General features: G+C 35.6%; 2 protein-coding genes across 9 annotated transcripts; one reads left to right on the top strand and one right to left on the bottom strand.

The window, feature by feature from the left end:
• Nucleotides 1–303: 303 nt before the first annotated feature.
• On the bottom strand, nt 304–9,442 carry LOC111318331 (transcription termination factor MTEF1, chloroplastic-like). 7 transcript variants are annotated; one of them, XR_016334658.1, is made up of 3 exons: nt 8,594–9,441; nt 2,965–5,321; nt 2,652–2,836 (listed from the first exon to the last, which is right to left on the bottom strand). XR_016334658.1 is itself a non-coding variant. In XM_089756365.1 (2 exons), exon 1 carries the CDS (start codon nt 9,430–9,432, stop codon nt 8,605–8,607), a length of 828 nt encoding a protein of 275 aa, XP_089612491.1. In that variant the 5' UTR covers nt 9,433–9,441; the 3' UTR covers nt 304–955; nt 8,594–8,604. The 7 variants fall into 7 exon arrangements, 5 of the variants coding, with proteins under 5 accessions (XP_089612491.1, XP_089612489.1, XP_089612494.1 ...); XR_016334657.1 differs by lacking the exons at nt 2,652–2,836; nt 2,965–5,321 and adding exons at nt 6,192–6,965; nt 7,646–7,762; XM_089756365.1 differs by lacking the exons at nt 2,652–2,836; nt 2,965–5,321 and adding an exon at nt 304–955.
• Nucleotides 9,443–9,801: 359 nt separating this feature from the next.
• LOC111318330 (agamous-like MADS-box protein AGL30) lies at nt 9,802–15,320 on the top strand. 2 transcript variants are annotated; one of them, XM_022921105.2, is made up of 12 exons: nt 9,802–10,087; nt 10,515–10,700; nt 11,542–11,598; nt 11,718–11,736; nt 11,870–11,934; nt 12,075–12,090; nt 12,204–12,265; nt 12,373–12,469; nt 12,744–12,791; nt 12,885–13,012; nt 13,320–13,680; nt 14,859–15,320. In XM_022921105.2, exons 2-12 carry the CDS (start codon nt 10,516–10,518, stop codon nt 14,868–14,870), a joined length of 1,050 nt encoding a protein of 349 aa, XP_022776840.1. In that variant the 5' UTR covers nt 9,802–10,087; nt 10,515; the 3' UTR covers nt 14,871–15,320. The 2 variants fall into 2 exon arrangements, with proteins under 2 accessions (XP_022776840.1, XP_022776839.1); XM_022921104.2 differs by having other exon boundaries at nt 9,947–10,087; nt 11,539–11,598; nt 14,859–15,011.
• The last annotated feature ends 2,231 nt before the right edge of the window (nt 15,321–17,551 follow it).

The following is a 17,551-nucleotide window of genomic DNA, read 5'->3' as shown; positions in this document are numbered from 1 at the left end:
CAAAATTATAGACAAGGAAATATCATCAATATTGGACAGTTATTTGTATCTTTCTTTGCTACCTAGGTAAGATTGACAGTTTAAATAATTAATAAGAATTTTATTTTTACCTAACAAAAAACAATTCCATAATTTTTTTTTTCTTTCCTATCTTTTAGTATTGGAAAGTACCGTAAGATTCATTACAAATGCAAGATGATGCGGTTAGAACCATTGAGCTTTCAAATTAAACAATTATCAGAAGCATGTTTCAAGTACTCGAACAAGCTACAAGCCACATATTGGAAAAACCATGGGGGGTTCAAAGATTTGAGATGAGTGTTTCAAAAGTACAGATAATGAAAAAGAGTTGGTGGTGAGTTGTGACATGCGAGACAAGGACAAAGGTAATTTGGGTCTTAGGAGAAGAAGGCAATGAACCCCTTGTTACCAAATTAAAAAAAAAGAAAAAGACGTTGTATTTTGAGGTAAAACAAAAAGACAAAGTATCACTTGGTCTCCAACTTTTCAGACACCATCATATGTATTCTAGTAAACCAGTGGCGGGTAAAAAATTTTGCAGTATATTTGGAGAATATATTGCTATCATCATCATGCATATCAGCTCTCAGCTGATCAGCATTTCTTGCCCAAAATCAAAGCAAGCACTGAGCTTTCTTGTTTTCTTCTTCTGCATATTTGCACGTGTGGTCCCTCCTTTGCACGTGTGGAGAGCCATGCATGGATCTTTAAGACAAAAGGAGAGTTTTTTTTTTTTTTTAACATGAACTGACAATGTCACAAACATTAAACATAGAATGCTGCCTAGCTTTTTTGTCTTGGTGTCGTCATGTCACACGCGTTTGATAATAAAAGTAGTAAACAACATCAAACAATTTTTCATCCCTTCCTATTTGGATTTTGGGGATGGTTAGTTAGTTACCATAATTTGAGCACTGCGTAGCTTTTCCAAGCACTGCAAAGCAAGGACAAACAATAATGGAGATTGATTAAATACGGCACTCATAAACAGACAAGGGTTAGTTAATTGCATCCAGCAGAAGGAAATGGTTAACCATTCTAGTGTCACAGTCTTAAAAGTAAATCTTGAATTTCACATCAATTGTATATTAAATGCTCGTATCATCTTCATATTAATATAAAATCATAAAATTTTCTCCTTTCTCAGGATAATTGATATATGTGACTGTACTAATGGTGCATTTATACATTGCTTCACACTGTGATAATAGTCAGATAATTGGCTAATGGCCTTATAAATGAAGGAAAGAGAAGCAAAAAATTAAGAAAAATGAGATACAATGTGCTGGATCTATATAACTAACGTATGCATAGTCAAAGATGAATAATAATAAGTAGAAGAATTTGAATTTATTTTGGGAGTGTGCCATGGTTTCATGGAAGTGAAAAAAAAAAGGGACTTGATGCATGGGATAAGTGAATCTTATTAAGGTGTATTTAGACATTTTCATTAGAGATTAACCTTGATATCCAATCCAGCATTCTATACACTAAACACATGACTGTAATTTGGCTACTATTATCAAAGTATAAACCACTAGATGTATTTCAGTTTCCGAATGGAAAATTGATTGCAGAAAGGCCTAAATTTCTAAATGGACTACAGATATAATGAAAGAGAGGTGGTTGTCACATGATGTGAAACTTTCGATGAATATGTTGTTGATTTACCAAACCAACAGGCAAAAATGTTGGCTGAAGTAGTTGAGGGCAATGTGTGTGGGAGCTTCAGTAGTCCTAGAAAGAGAAGGTTTCTTGTAAAGAAGGGGGGATGGGGATGGGATCCCACAACACCCCAAGCACATGTGCTTCAGTTGGTTAATACCGAACATGAATTGAAGAAACATGCTTTTGGAATGACCCATGCAATGTAAGATGTGGAGATAGTTTGCCTAATCAATATTTTTTCTTCTTAGGGGTGGAGCCACCAACAATGCATGAAAGAAAGGAGGTCACAATTGGTTATATGGATGACCCACCATATAAGTAGTAGGGCTGATCCATAAGATTCTGTTGGGGGTGTTCCCTTGGAACCATATATGAAAAGCATGGCATGATGTGGTGCACTGTTCCTCAAGGGGTACCCCATAGCCCCCAACAACAAGACAAATCCAACCAGTAGAAAAATGGGACTGCAATTAGCAAAGGCAAAGCATTTAGTTAATTGATTTAGAGAAAAAAGAAAAAAGGGAGAAACAAGGTAGACAATAGCAGACATCAAATGTTCTTGGCTTTACCCTTTCTTCTAAATTTGTTGGATATCAAGCATGGACGTCAGTTAACTTTGTCTGAGGGCTCAACAGCAGTTACAGCACCTTAGGATCCTTTGTCCATACTATGAATGTGAGAGATGTGACTTACTTCACTAATGGATGCAAAACTTATTATTTGCTAGGCAGAGAAAGTAAAACCCTAATTGAACCAAAATTTTGCCAAGACAAAAAAACCCAAAATTTTATGTTTTTTAATCTGCATGAAAACGTATTTACTAGAACTAATTAAGAGAAAAAAAATGTACATTTTGGCTGTACTAGCAAGTAATTATAAAGAATAATGTGAATTCTATCCAGAAATTTTCTTAAAATGTTTTTTTTTTTAATTAAAGTGAACGAAACTTACTCATTTTAAAATCAAACCAAATCTCAAATTTAAATTTATATTAAATTTATAAATCACTCGTTAAATTTTACAAGCAAATAGTATTATGTTCTTGGAGACAATTTCCAAGACTTCAGTCAGTCTAGGATAGCTGTAACTTCTGAAGACCCACATCTTAAAGGTGAGCGACGGATGCCTGTGCACCACATAAATGGTTCTGTTGCCGCACAAGGGATCAGAACATGAAATTGTACGTTAGTAAACAGAGTTGAAAGGTTAAAGAAGAAAACAAAGAACACCATACCAAATAAGATGACGAAGAATAAAGCAATATTGGTTTCATACTTCTTTACTTGGCTCCAGCCACCGGTCAAATTGGTTTTGGTCTCTACATTTATTATTCCATGATTGTTGTCATGGATTGAAGCAAAGCCTAAAGTCACCATAATATTAGCTCGCTTTGATACGTCAGTTTTTCACATGTACTCATCTGGCAGGTTACTTACAATTCACTTGATGAGCGTTGTATGCGAATCTCCACAAACATTGTCAAGCCAATCGATTAACTTCAAATAAACTTACAGATTATAATAAACCAACGAAAAATGTGAGACACGTTTGCAAGTATATATATATACACACACGATGTACTTGCAAATATACAGAGATAGTAGCATTTTACAACTCTCTCAAAGTGGCCATGGATTTAAGTTTTTTTTGTTCTTTTTTCTTTAACCAAGCAGATTAGAGCCATTGCTGCTTAAAACAATGGAGGTTGAAAGTGCAAAATGCAAAAGAATTAAGCGAAATGGGATTAAATGCATTTAAGTTGTAGCAGGATTCTACAACATGTGACAGCAGAACCTAAAATGAAGCCTACAAAAATAAACAGCTACGCAAATATAGTAAAATACTGTAGTAATAATTTGATACTGTAGTAGTGCAGGTAAAAAAGTTGTATAACTTAACCAAATACCAATAAAGTAGCAACAAGCTGAAGTCAGCAGGCAAAGGGGCGTTGGGGGAGAGGGATAAATAGGGGTTTCATAGACTGAAACTCAGTGAATAATTATCCAAAAGAAGGAGAGGGATATAAAGGAGACGTGATGCCCAAAAAAATGATAGTAAAAGGGTGAGGACTGAGGAGAGTTAGACTGTCCTAAGCCTTAACGGTCAGTAATACCATTCTGAAACAGAAGGATCAGAAACCAAAGAGAGCTTTAAAAAGATGTGACCTCATTGGGCCATTTTCAAAATTAATACTTTATCTAGTAAATATAGGTTTGTTTTCCAGACTCCCTTTTTTTAATGGTTTTCAGGAAAGAAAAGGTAGGATGGGGGGCGGGGTTGTTTTATTGTAAACCCATCAAAAAGAAAATCTTTTGACAGAAAGTGAGAAAGGGCAATCTCCCTCCTCTTTCTCTCTCTCTTTCTCACTGTTGCTCTCTATTCGGAGACCTGACTTGAATAGTAATCAGTACCAAGTGAAAAACCAAAGAGGCATAGTACAGAAAAAGCAAAGGATGACTGAGGGGGCAGGGTTGAGAAAAACAAAATAAGCTGCTATTAGTACTAATTATTTGCACAGTATTATCGAGAGCTGTAAGAAGTTAAGTAACTGTGCATATGGGGAGAGGGAAGAGAAAGGACAGGGGCCTGATTTTGTTTGAGATTTTCTTTCATTGATAGGGGAAGAGACACAGCTTTACTAACATAGAGGAATTGTCTGTACCTGATAGTTGTATTGAATAATTACTTAGCTTTTTTGCAACAGTGTTTAAACTCTATTATCTCCTTCCTCTCTCCCTCTCTCTCTCTCTCTTAGAGCAAAAAGGAACAAGTGATTGTACGTGTCCACGTGCGTAGACCCCTAATCGTGCTGCTCCAAACAAACAAAGCAGGCCCAACGGTTCATGGTCCTTTTGACACCGTACAATAAAGGCTTGTGCGTTGTGTCCACTGCGTCCATGCATAATTTTCAGACCTGGTATAGTGATTTTGACAAGGATATATGTTCGAATCCTAACATTCAACTTCCTAATGAAATTCCCCTTTTGCTTGTTTCAAGAACATCTTCATCTTCTTGCAATCTCGCTCCCAACACTTCTCTCCTTCCTTGACTAATTATTTTTATGATTTTTATTTTGTCATAAAATTTTGAAGCTATGTGAATCACCCTAGCAACAAAGCAACAGCTATGACAAACCAAAAAGTAGTTGATTCCTCTTTGCTCTACAAGGAAATGTGGGTCAAAACTAATAAAATTGCTCTCCCACGCCCAGGCACCGTTGCACATGGTGCTGTGACACTTATTAATTGATAATTGGCCCACTGTAGCCGAAGGTCCTTAAGCATTCTCGTTGGACAAATGAATGCCAACTTTAGATGTGGACAGAAAAATGGATTCAAAGCCAAGTTACCACTGGGGCCCTTAAGGCGGGAAGGTTGAAATGTGCACTGAACCGTTGCACTAGAGGGAACGTTTAGTCCTCATTGAACAATTAATTCCTATTTCCTACATTCACTTTGCAACCTTGGTAAAAGAAAGAAAAGTATGATTAAATCGCATGAATATTTGTTTTCATTATCGATAGTTGCCGCTTTGGAGGCAATAATAATTTCAGTTTTGTGCTCTGTTTCCCCATGACAGTATGAATGTGTGATGGTGGTTTGTGAAGGGGCTGCACTACTCGAAGATTCTCCTGACACAGAAAGAGCACATAACAACGAAATACCCATGAATGCCAAAGGAGAGATGACAAGTTTTCATGGATGCCAAGATATTAAGGGCAGAAATATTTCAGAACAGAAACTAGACAGAAATTCGTGTTACGGTTGATTGTCCAAATTACAAAAGAAACAACAAAACTAACTCGAGAGCACGATAAGCGTGTGCAACAGAGAGTTATGTGGCTCCCCAACTGTAACCAGTTCGAGTTCCCCATCACTAGGTGACAGCATATCATCATGTACTACTAATTGCTATGCAATTGCAGTGAAATAAACCATCATTTAGTTAACAGAAAATTACAGCAACATTCTTATGCATCGAAGCATGGATATGGCAAATTTCATTAAGTAGAGTTTTTGTGCATATGGACAAATATGAATGGAAGAACGAACAATAAGAGCAGATGACAACTATTCTGATTCCACCGAGGATATGGTACATGCTTTTATATGCTTTATATAAACTAAGCAAATGGCCATCTAACCAATAGATTTCATTATGGTCAAAGTTCAGAAGCCCATATCACTCAGACTGGTGTCCATTAAAGACAAAATATATCATGAGTCATGACAAGAAATCTAATTATACAAGTTTTATACAGAAACCAGTTGTTTATTAACAATTAGAAAATATGCAAGAAATAAAAAGATAAACCTTCTGAAATGCATTATATTAAGTTATAGACATTGTTCTCATTGTAACGCGAAGTGGCAAGCTCCAGAGTTCTGCAAGAGTCTTATCTATGATGCACAATCAAAAATGGCTGAAAAGAACTATGTTGAAAAATCAAAAGCTGTGTGAATGTGAGAGGAAGATAAAAAGTAAAGATGAACAAAAAGCATAACCGACTAAAAAAGAAGAGATCCATTGATTTCAAATAATGTTCAGCTTTAAATCAATTGGACTCTTTCCTTAGTGTTTGCAAACTTTGCATATCCTTTTATTCTTCTTCCTGATGTTTGTAATGGAGCAAAACTTAAACTGCCTCTCTCATAGTTTCGTTTTCCATAAAACAAAGAAATTCCAAAAGCTTAGCAATTTCATCGGTTTTTTATAAGAATAAGACTAAAGTTTTTTTTTATTTTTTAGTGCATGTGAACAAGGCCAAGAGAAGAAGGAAAACTACACTGTGGACCTTGATCCTCTGTTGGACAGAAAACAACCACTAGCAAAGCCTGGTTTGCTATAATACATATCAAGCCAGATCTGTGCCACATACTTCAGAAAATATTTAACCGCACTTTCAACAGATTTCACCCTTTTGACAAACTGCAGGTATTTTAACTCTATTGCTCCTTGTAATCCCTCAAGCCCAAGTATCCTTTTGACACACTGCAGCTATTTTAACTCCATTGCTCCTTGTAATTCCTCAAGTCCAAGTATCATCTAAGTACATTCTAGTATTTCCAGCATGGTAAAATCCCAAATTGATAATAGAGCAGAAGCCACCTTACCATGAATTGCCAAATATCTGTCTGTCATACTAAGAGGGTCTCCACATCAATTGCAATCAAGTCCTGTATTAGAAGCCCATGAAATATCTAAGGCACCACCTTCAATGTAAACCAAATTGCCCTCCAAGTAGAAAGTACCGTAATGACACAAGCCAAAATTCCTAGCAATGATAAAATGAAGCTAATAAATAAAAGCAGAAACCAAATGATACGTCATTGTACTTATCCTGTCAGATCAATTAGTTGCTACTAGCAAAGTATTCTTTGCAAATTAATCATGTGGAATAGTAGTTTAGAGAATATCTAAAGCAACGTGACTGTCAAGTGCCAACAAACTATGCTTATCTAAAGGACAAAGGCTCCCTGATTCCTATAGTTTGGGGACGGGGGTGGCAAATAGAACTGCCAACGTGCAAACACCCCAGAGAAAAAAGACAAAGAGAAAGGTTAGACTACACCACTGTTATATAAAGAAAGTAACAAAAAAGAAAAGATCCAAACCAAAAGACGATGAAATCTCTTCTACAATTGAAAGGATACAACTAGTAACGGTTGGATATGGAAATTGAGAAAGGCAGTTTAGTCAACAAGCTACTCTTATGTAGATGACAGGCAATCAGTAGCAAAGTCAAGGTTTTCTACTCAGGGCTCATTACGGGGATGACAGTAATGAGCACGAGAAAATTTCATGGGAGGGAAGGAGTGATGATATCAATTTAAGCTTTTAGTTCCCAAATGACAACCTAGTTGTTCTCTTTGCTTCTAACAGCTTTCAAGAACTACAATTAGATTTCCACTTGAACTTTGAAAAGGAGGCAAATAAGATGATTTACAGGCATACCAGTTCTAGAAAATTTCAGTCAAAAATTTTAATCGCAGCTTGAACTCTTGCTTATCTCTTTGCTCACACATTTTATGACTTAGCAAATCCACCCCATGCTTACGGCTAACTTCAGCCCTATTAACAACACCATTACACCCAAGATCAATTAATAGTTGAATCTAAAGAGACAGTATAAAATCGTTAAGGAGATGGTCAAAGTAGATTTTTGAGCACTCTTTGAGAGCTTAGTACCATTACTGTTGCAAATGTGGCACTAGCCATTGCACAAATTTACCAAATTCAATCTCAGCAATGGCAACTACATGTCAAAATGCTTCTTGTACTTTATCAATCCTTGGGTCTCTTGATAGTTGATATGGTAATAGTACAGTCATTTTCCTTTGGAGCAGCAAAATTTAGAAATTTGGAACTTAATTAAAAACACCTTGTCTGTTTCACGGTGGATTGCAAATTCCTAGGGTGCTAGGACATTAGACTGATCAACCACTATGAGATAAAAATATGATACAGCACCCAAAAAAGAAAGAGTTTATCAGCAAATGGCTGAAATGTCATCACAGTACTTCCCACTCTCTACAGATTAAACCCTTATACATGGAGGGCATCTTAGAATTCCATAAAATTTTGTCCAAATCACAGCAAAACATGTTCTCTAGAATATCTTCAATATGGGGGAAATGTAAAAACACTGAACCTCAAACATTCATGCATAAACAACTTAATTGACTAAAAGGCCTCGACAAAAACAACTCAAGACTTTTTTTTTAATCATCGAATTAAGCTTTAATTTGCACCTGCTACATAAGATTCAAATCTCCTACATAAATAACACAACAAAAATACACATTCTTCAATGGCAACCTAGTAATTATGAACAATTTTCCAATTTTTTACCATCAAATTAAGAACAAAAAAAATGAAATAAACTTAAAAGAAGGAACTTACAGCAAAAAAGGCTATGTCCTTTGAACTCTTTGCAATCGCATCTCAATCAATCTAGCATTAAACTCTCCATCACTAACCTTTAACATCTTCGACAATGGCAACTTAAACCCATGTTCCACCAAAGCTCTATGCCTTGGCTTAATCTTTTTGTCTAAACTAAACGAAAAATACTGAGGAAACCTTTTCAATTCCTCCAATTCACCTTCCATTTCCTCCAAGAAAAACTTAACTTTAGGCTTCATATTATTCTCTAAACTCAAAGTCAACAGCCCGGGTGACCTCACCACCATCCGGTTCACTTCCGGCTCGTCAAAACCCAGAGATTGGAGGAAGTTAAGTTTGGGTTTCAAGGTGTTTTCCACGTTAGAAGCTAAGAGAAGGGTGGTACGGCAATTCAAAACAAGGCCGAGGGAAGTGAGGAAACGCAGAGTGGGGCGGAGTTGGGTGGCGACGGAGGAGAGTAACAGGCGAGGGCAACGGGAGAGGGAGAGAGGGAGGTGAGGGAGAGGGAGAGGGACTTCCTGAAGGAGGAAATTGATGGGGGGTAGAGGGTCGGAGGTAAGGAGTAGAGGGTACATGTCGAGGATACGACCGATGGAAGGGCGAGAGAGACCGAAGGAAGAGAGGGAGACTTCCAGGGAAAGGAGAGAGGAAAGTGGGGTGGAACGGAGGGAAGGGTTTTGGTTGAGAGCTTTGTGGGGGTTGATGTTTAAGGATTGGAGGTAGAGCAGCTTTTGGCGGAAGAGGAGGCCGCCATCTTTGGTTGTTGGTACGGCGGTGGATGTAGGCTTAAGGAGGGTTTGGGGAGGGAGTTGGAGTTTGAGACCACAAGTTAACATTTTTTTCGATGTGGATGAAAAGAAAATTTTTTCTAAATTTATTTACATATCTATAAATTTAAGGTCATGCCACGTGGGATCAAAGTTATTTATTTATTTAATAATTAAATAGTTAATTAATTTTTAAAAATATTTCTTAATTAGGTATATGTCAATTTTTTGAAGTAGCAAATCTTTTAATTGAATAATCATTAAAAAGATTAATCAAATTCTAAAATTTTTACTCTTAATTATACACATAAATAGATATTTCTCCTACATGAAAGCAAAAATATTGCTACGTAACATTTATCAATGAATTTCCCTTCCAAATGGCATATTAAAGAAAATATGCAATAAGAAGGACAAGACAGTAGTTTTGTCCAAAACAAATGAGAAATTGAATTTGGTTTGGTTTTGATAGTTGTTATGGCGGGGGCAAAGGAGAGGAGAGTTGGTTGGGTGTCTGACGATCCCCTATTCTCAAGCTCGTTTCCCACGACCGCTTTTGCCGCTCACCCGGTCGTGTTATGCTCATCATTTCACGCCTCTCTCTCTTTTTGTGCCCTTGGGTTCTCTCTTCTTTGGCTGAATAATCAACCTATCACCCCCACCCCTACTTTAAGACTTTTGGATCATGCACGTTCAACTCGCTGCTTGATTTTTGCTCATTTGGGTATGCCTTTTTTCTTGTTTTTATTCTTAATTTCTTCTCTACTTCGCCGTGGCTTTGATTCTTGCAAATGAACCCAGAAAGAAAAAGAAGGAAAAAGACTTGATATTTACATGAATCTTAAAGTGGTTTTTTTTCTTTTTTATTTTCTGGGTTCACTTAGTTTGATCATGTTTCTTTCATCTTCTATAGTCATATTATTAGTAAAGTTACATTGTTTTCAGAGATTTTGATAAACCCCATTTCTAGTTGTGCCAAAGAAGGTGATTTTATTGTGCTTATCACATGAATTTCATTAATTTATAGATATTCTATGGTGTTTTTTTTTTCTTTTCTATCATAAGGAGTTATTTTGTGAATTCTACTAGTTTCAATCTTACATGAGATTGATGAGACTTCAACGCTAAATTATGAGAATTTGAATATGCAGGATGGGAAGGGTTAAGCTAAAGATAAAGAAGTTAGAGAACACAAATGGCCGTCAAGCGACCTTTGCCAAAAGGAAGCATGGTATCATGAAAAAGGCTAATGAGCTATCTATCCTATGTGATGTAGAAATTATCCTCCTTATGTTCTCCCCAACTAACAAGCCTTCCTTATGCATTGGGAAGCGCAGGTAGGCCATTCATAATTCGTCCTTTTGCATATAGTTCCGTTTTTATTGGTGAAATTATAGGGGCAGCTCATATTTAACTCCAAAGAGGATTGATTTGGCATCAAATTGACATTAGTATAGTGCATGTAGTTCTTTACCTTTTTCTTTTTTGAAAAGAGATCTGTCAAAAGTTAATTAAAGGGTTGAACACTTTCAAAATTAACTAAGATATTGATATATGTTGATGCATTAACAGTTTTCAAGTTCTCTGAATTAGACTTTAGATAGCTTGATAAATTTGGTTATTTAGGCATTGTGCAGAGAAGAGAAAAATATGGAACCACAGGTTGCTGATAGAAACAATGTTGATAATTACAAAAATTTGATCGTAAGGAATGCCATATTCAAAAGGGGCAGGCTGGTTTTATTTTTCTCTTAGATTGCACTTGATAACTTGAATTTGAAAGAAGGGATTTGGATGCTACATTTTGGCACAATAGTCAGGCATTGTATAAATACAAAATATTTGTTACTGTTTCTTATGAAATGTTCATATACACAAAATCAACTAATTGCCGTAAATTAGTTTTGGCTTTGGGAGACACATGATTAGGTGCAAATTATGCTAAGGTGTCTGAGATATTATGATTGATGTAGGCAATGCTGATCCATACATGGTACTGACGTGAAGGAACTTGAGAGATTGCTTGTGATTGGTTGCACAACTATTTTGATTTAATTTTCATATATGATAGATGTTTTTCAAAGCAGTTTTGGTAGTTTAGATTTATGTAGAAGGCTATTACCTATAGTAGCAACATTCATATATATATATATTTATTTTGTTTTGTGAATTCAGCAGCATTGAGGAGATCATTGAAAAGTTTGCTCAACTCACTCCACAGGAACGGGCAAAAAGGTGCGGTCTAATTTTTTGAGTCAAAAAACCACATTGCTAATCTTCATACTTAAGAGTTTAATTCTATACATTGTTGAAGTGGAATTGACTCACATTTTCTTTTCTATTTACTGGAACAGGAAGTTGGAAAGCCTTGAAGTAAGTCCCTTCCTACAGTCCATTCTCCTTTAGTGATATTACTATCTTTGTTTTCTTTTATCAAATGATTTTGGTGAATGAAATGTCATCAACCTTATCAATTACATAATTTGTCTTCTCTTTGAGAGTCTAGGCATTGAAAAAAACATTCAAGAAGTTGGATCATGATGTAAATATTCATGAATTTCTGGGTACAAGGTACATGACAATCTTCTTCTTGTCAGCTCAACTCCTCCTAGTAAAATTTCTTCATTTGATTATATTCTACAAAATATTTCTAATAGGATTATGACTTTTTCTTTTTTTCTTTCTTTCTTTCTTTCTTTCTTTTTCCCCAGTACACAAACAATAGAGGTATGTATGCTTGATGACCTGTTACCTTAATCTATTATGATAATTTAAAATTCTTAGACCATGTTGTTCATCATTCTAACATGCTTTTTGTATGTCCATAATTTTTGTGGCAGGACCTGACTAACCAAGCAAGGTTATTGCAGACTCAGCTTTCTGAAATTCTTAGGAGACTGAGGTGAAGCTTTTGAATGTAGAGTTTTATTTTTGTCTCTTTGTTATTAATATCCTTTAATGTGCTATCTTTGGTCTTAACTTGTACTAATATTGATATTGGCTACTCAGCTGTTGGACTAACACAGTCAAGATCAACAATGTAGAACATTTGAGGCAAATGGAAGATTCACTCAAGGAATATCTAAATCAAATTCAGGTCCATAAGGTATGCTTATCATTTCCCTAAGTAGTTAGGTCTTTTATAACAAGTGATAGAATGCCCTTCTTGGGGCATGTGACGGAGTTTGCTTACTTAACCAAGCCAAAAAAAAAAGGAAATGGATAACCATTTGCTACTAGAATTAGAATGATGAAATTTCAAAGCACTGTGCAGATTGAAAACTACATGAACTTTTCATCTTCTCTCTAAAAGCTCAAATAATGAGTGCTAAATATGTTTTTACACTTTAGACTCTTCCTTATCTACCTTCTTTTGGCAGGAAAATCTAGGAAAGCAGCAGCTTCTATCGTTAGAATGCACAAGTCAGGTAAGAATGTGCGATGGGCTTGGAATATTTCCCTGCTCAGTTTTCTCTTTAAAGTCGCGAGAAATTAGTATCTGAACCAGCCTTTTCTTGCAGCTCCAAAATAAAATGCATGTACCCCTTGGAATGAGCATTGAGCAACAGCTTCAACATCTTGCATGGATGCCTAATAACGACAGGAGACACATGGCCTTATCAGAAGACCCTAATTTGATTCCCCTCAGGTGAATGGACTTCCTAGAAATCTTAATTCTACTAAAATTTCACTGATCTGTATTATTGTGATAATCTTGTTTTTCTAGAAAAATGAAACAAAAAAGCAAATCCCTAATTTTGGATGGAAGATTTATTTCAAAAAAATACCTATTTTTTAAAACATGACATGCATATCTTAGAATATATTAGAGCACATAAAATGCTCCGTTAATTAGTAATAGTTAATATATTAATATTTAATTCTTTTTGTTACCCATACAAGTTGATGAAAAAGGCCTTCCACAATGTATTATGATGTTGAATTGTAATTCCCAGGGATGTGGAGTGTTCTGCAAGTTCCTCCTTTGGAAGTTATTCGGGTTACTTTGGCACTGCTAAAAATTCTGAACTTTCTAGTTCTGGACAAGAAAATGGCATCCTTAACAATTTGAGTGGAAATGCATCATCACAGCTGCAACTAGGTGGACAATGCCCCTTCTCTTACAATCTTAATATACTGAATGATCCTATATTCCCTCCAGTGGCAGGGATGAACTTCCAGGAAACTCCAGCAGATTATCATGTTAATGGAGCTCTAGAAGGTCCTAGAGCTGGATATGACACTACCCAAGGTAGTTGGGCTTCCACTTCTGGTCCTTGTGCTGTTGCCATGTTTGATGAGCCATTGTATTCCCGAGTAAGTCTTTCCCCATTACTCCCACCATGCTTTCAATTCTTGAGCAATGTTGCTTGAGTCACCAACTATTTTATCTGCAGCTTCAACACGGTTGAGCAATCCAATGGTTTATACATGACTCTGTATGCATGCAAATATATGTGAATGAGTGGAAGAGGCTGAAGAATTTTTTTTGTTCCGCTTTGCTTGTTATTAATTCTTAAGTTTTTGCATGATGTAAATTAGAAGCAAAGAAGCAGAAAAAAAGAAGAGCAGAAAAATGAGCTATGAATCTTTACTTTATAGTGAGCATTTACCAGCTAAGAGCGTTTATGTAGAATAAAAATTGTTCCAAGGAAGATATTAGAAGCCATGGTGAACTGTTTACGCTATCTGTTTAACTGCCCTTTATTTTCATTGTTAATGCCCAATGTTGGAATTATCACGATATTATTTGAGAACAATATATAGGTCATAAGCTTGAATTAAATTTCTTCATTCAAGGAAAGTTTATATGAAAGAAGGATTGTTTCAAAGTATGGATTATTAGAAGCTATGGTTGGAAAGTTACGTAATCACCTTCATGGAGGACAACTATTTGGGGCTTTGGAAGTATATGCCATTTTCTTGCTCTAAACTATTTTCTATGATAATGCTCATTCTCCTAGGATTATAAGAAGAGCACATGAGATTTTTGTTAGATGGCAAGCTACTAGATTAAGTGATGGCATAATTGACTATCCTTCTGTTCATCAGATGTTCCTATGTTCAGGTTTTTTACACTATTTTCTATGTTATTGCTCATTCTCTTGGGATGATAAGAAGAGTACATGGGATTTGTGCTAGATGGCAAAAATGACTATCCTTCTTGTTCATCAGATGTTCCTATGTTTAGATTTTTTAACCTGACGACAAGATATTAATTCAATTTAAGCCTTTATTGGCCTGTCAAATGCTTTTAAAATAAGTGCCAATAATTCAGTATAGAAAATGGACGTCTGGTTGACACTTGCTTATGCACAACCTTGATCTTTGATGTGAAGTAGTTTGTACCAATAGCCAGTACTGTCTCTCTCTTTCTCACCCACACCCACACAGACATAATTTCATATGTTTCTTGACATAAATCATGCTAACTGTTTCTTCAGTAATTGAAACCTCCATTTATTTCTTATACATGTACTGGTTGTCTGTTGCAGCAACTAAACTGAGGTGCAGAAGACTGATGCTACCATTCATCCCATCCACTGAGCAGGCTATGGAGAACTTGGTAATGTGCATGTGAAATTCACCCAATCCTCGGAAATTTGACTAAATATTTCACAATGGTTTTCACTGCCAAGCTAAACTTGGAATCGGCCAATGAGATGTATAGCACAACTACACAACATAGGAATTGCCTTAATAGTGATAAACTGCAGAATCGAGTGGTGCTGACCCCAACCAAATGAGGCACCACGTTTCTGTTATAATTTCTGTATACTAATCATTTCTACTAGTAGTAGTAGTAGGTTTTCTTTACCTATTTTTGCCTTTACCTTTTGATTATTAGGGTTGCTAATGGCATTCACTGCCTTCCCTGTCAATTTTATGCTGTAAATAAAACAAATGTAGCAAAAAACATTGACTGTAAATGAAAAAAAAATATTAATTATAGTAAATCCCTGTCAATTGCAGAAGTATAGTTGAGATAATCTATTTCTATAAAAATCACTAATTATAGTACTCTTGACTATAATTAGACTTTAGAGAGAAACTAGGCAATATTGAGTAAGCATTAATCTCCTTTATGCAATTCGAAGTTGATACAAGGTGGCATTAACTGTAGCATCTCTGAGGGCATGAAAGCATCTTCTTAACAGAGTCTATATTGAAATTGACATAAAAATGCACGGACTCAACAATGTCCGGAGATTGGGACATCACCCCCCCCCCCTTTCCCCACCAAGCCACGCTGGATCACACTACTTTAAAACACCAAGATTCTCTAATGCAATGAAATGCCTCTTAAATCTTCTACAATCCAGACAGGATTCATACCACGTGCTGGCCAAAGCCTACGAGGACAAGAAAACTTCGACATGCTAATCAAAAGGAGGTGGTAAAATATTAGACATTTGATCAAAGCAACATCTCCACAGATCAGCTGGATTTTGATATGGTAGTGACTTTTTGAATGAAAAAGACATCCGGAAGCCATGTTTAGGGACCCTGGTAAAGTTTTGATGATGCTCAACTGTCTATATAGTACAACAGTTGGAGATTAACAGTTCAAGCAACATGAATCATCATGGCAATAGTGGAAAAGTCAGTTTATCGATTGTTTGGGAATGGGCTTCAGGAAGAGCCTGGTTCAAAGGTCCAAAGTGAATTTGGGAGTAGCCCATGTCTTCTCCGCTGATGGCAAAGCACATTTTGAAATCCAAATTTTATCTTTAAAAAAAAATGTAAAAGGCAAGCATTATCTATTTTTTCTTGTTTTGTAGTAAGCTAGAAAAAGATATGGTACCTCAGGTTCACCCAATAACAACATTACACGTAATAAGCATAATATGCGGCGACTCACATGGGCAGCTGTCCGAAGATCCGTGCCGAACTGATCACGACTTTGGTTGTCAGACGTAAAAAAAATATCTATCGTTATCGTTGTCCGATAAAACGGGAAGGGAAAAAAAAAAAAGACACCAGCCGTAACCGTAGGAAAACCAAACAATAGAAACGTTCTGAAGCCACGTCAGCAAGTTGTCGTGGAGACCGAGAAATCGTCGATAAGTTAATCAAGAGACATTCACGTGGCTCGAGATTGTGTCACGTCAACCTCACAGTATGCACCAGAGATAGAGTAAGAGTTGACCCATCAATCACCAATCTCAACATGATTTTTTTTCTTTTTTTTTTAATTCTCAATTATTATTGTCGAATTTAAAAATTATTTTAAAATTTCATTTGCAAATTTCGCTTGTAATGCCTCTACTGTTTATAAAGTGTAAAGCTAGCGTAAATCAGAAGAAAATCGGATAAAATATTTCAATTTGATTGGTTTGGAGGAAAAGGTTGCTTATAGAGAAAGAAAAGAAGATATAATTGAAGTACTTTGAATAGTTTTTCTTTTTTTTTTTTTTGTTGGAAAGGAATAATTATTTTCACTCTTCCTTCCCATTTTCCACCACAAATTTTAATGATTAATATAATAATGATAAAGAAAAAAATTTAATACTATCACATATATTTACTCTTTTTTCTCCTGTTTTTCAATTTTTACCGTGAAATTTTAAAACGACTTTGATAAAAATAAAACAATAAATAAAATTTCTGAGAAATTTTCCGATTGCTTCAGGTCATTATCTTCTCTCAAGCATACGATGTCTAGTCGAAGTAATTTAAATTTTAATTAACAAATAATTATATAAACTAATTAAATTAAATTTTAAATTTTTTAATTATATTATTTTCGGTTATGTTAAATTCGCTGTAATATACATTCTCACAAATATGGGCATTGAGATTGGTTCTATTGAAGTTTAAAATCAATATGTGTATGGTAAAAAAATAACAATAAAGATATTTATTTGTCTTACTTTGAAATTCAATATGATAGTAAATAAATAAAGAAGCCAAGATATTCGAAGTGTTAAAGTAGATTCTTTTTATTGGAGTCACGTTATGCAGCAGATTTGAAATCCTGGAAGCAAATCTCGAGTGAAAGAGACGGTGAGGTAAGGGACAAGCAAGCAAAGAAACACTGATATGAAATGTCATCCAATTCTTTTCCACAGTCCAGAAACCAACCCTGCCATCTACTGCAACACACAAAGTACAATGGACAGATAATAATTTGTTCTATTATTCGTAAATTTTGTTCACATATTATTTATGTTGTTTGATTGATAGG

Source organism: Durio zibethinus, chromosome 2 (genome assembly GCF_047325235.1).
Source record: "Durio zibethinus cultivar Kanyao isolate XHJ-2024 chromosome 2, ASM4732523v1, whole genome shotgun sequence".
Classification (NCBI taxonomy): domain Eukaryota; kingdom Viridiplantae; phylum Streptophyta; class Magnoliopsida; order Malvales; family Malvaceae; genus Durio; species Durio zibethinus.
This window is presented reverse-complemented; position numbering and strand designations above follow the sequence as displayed.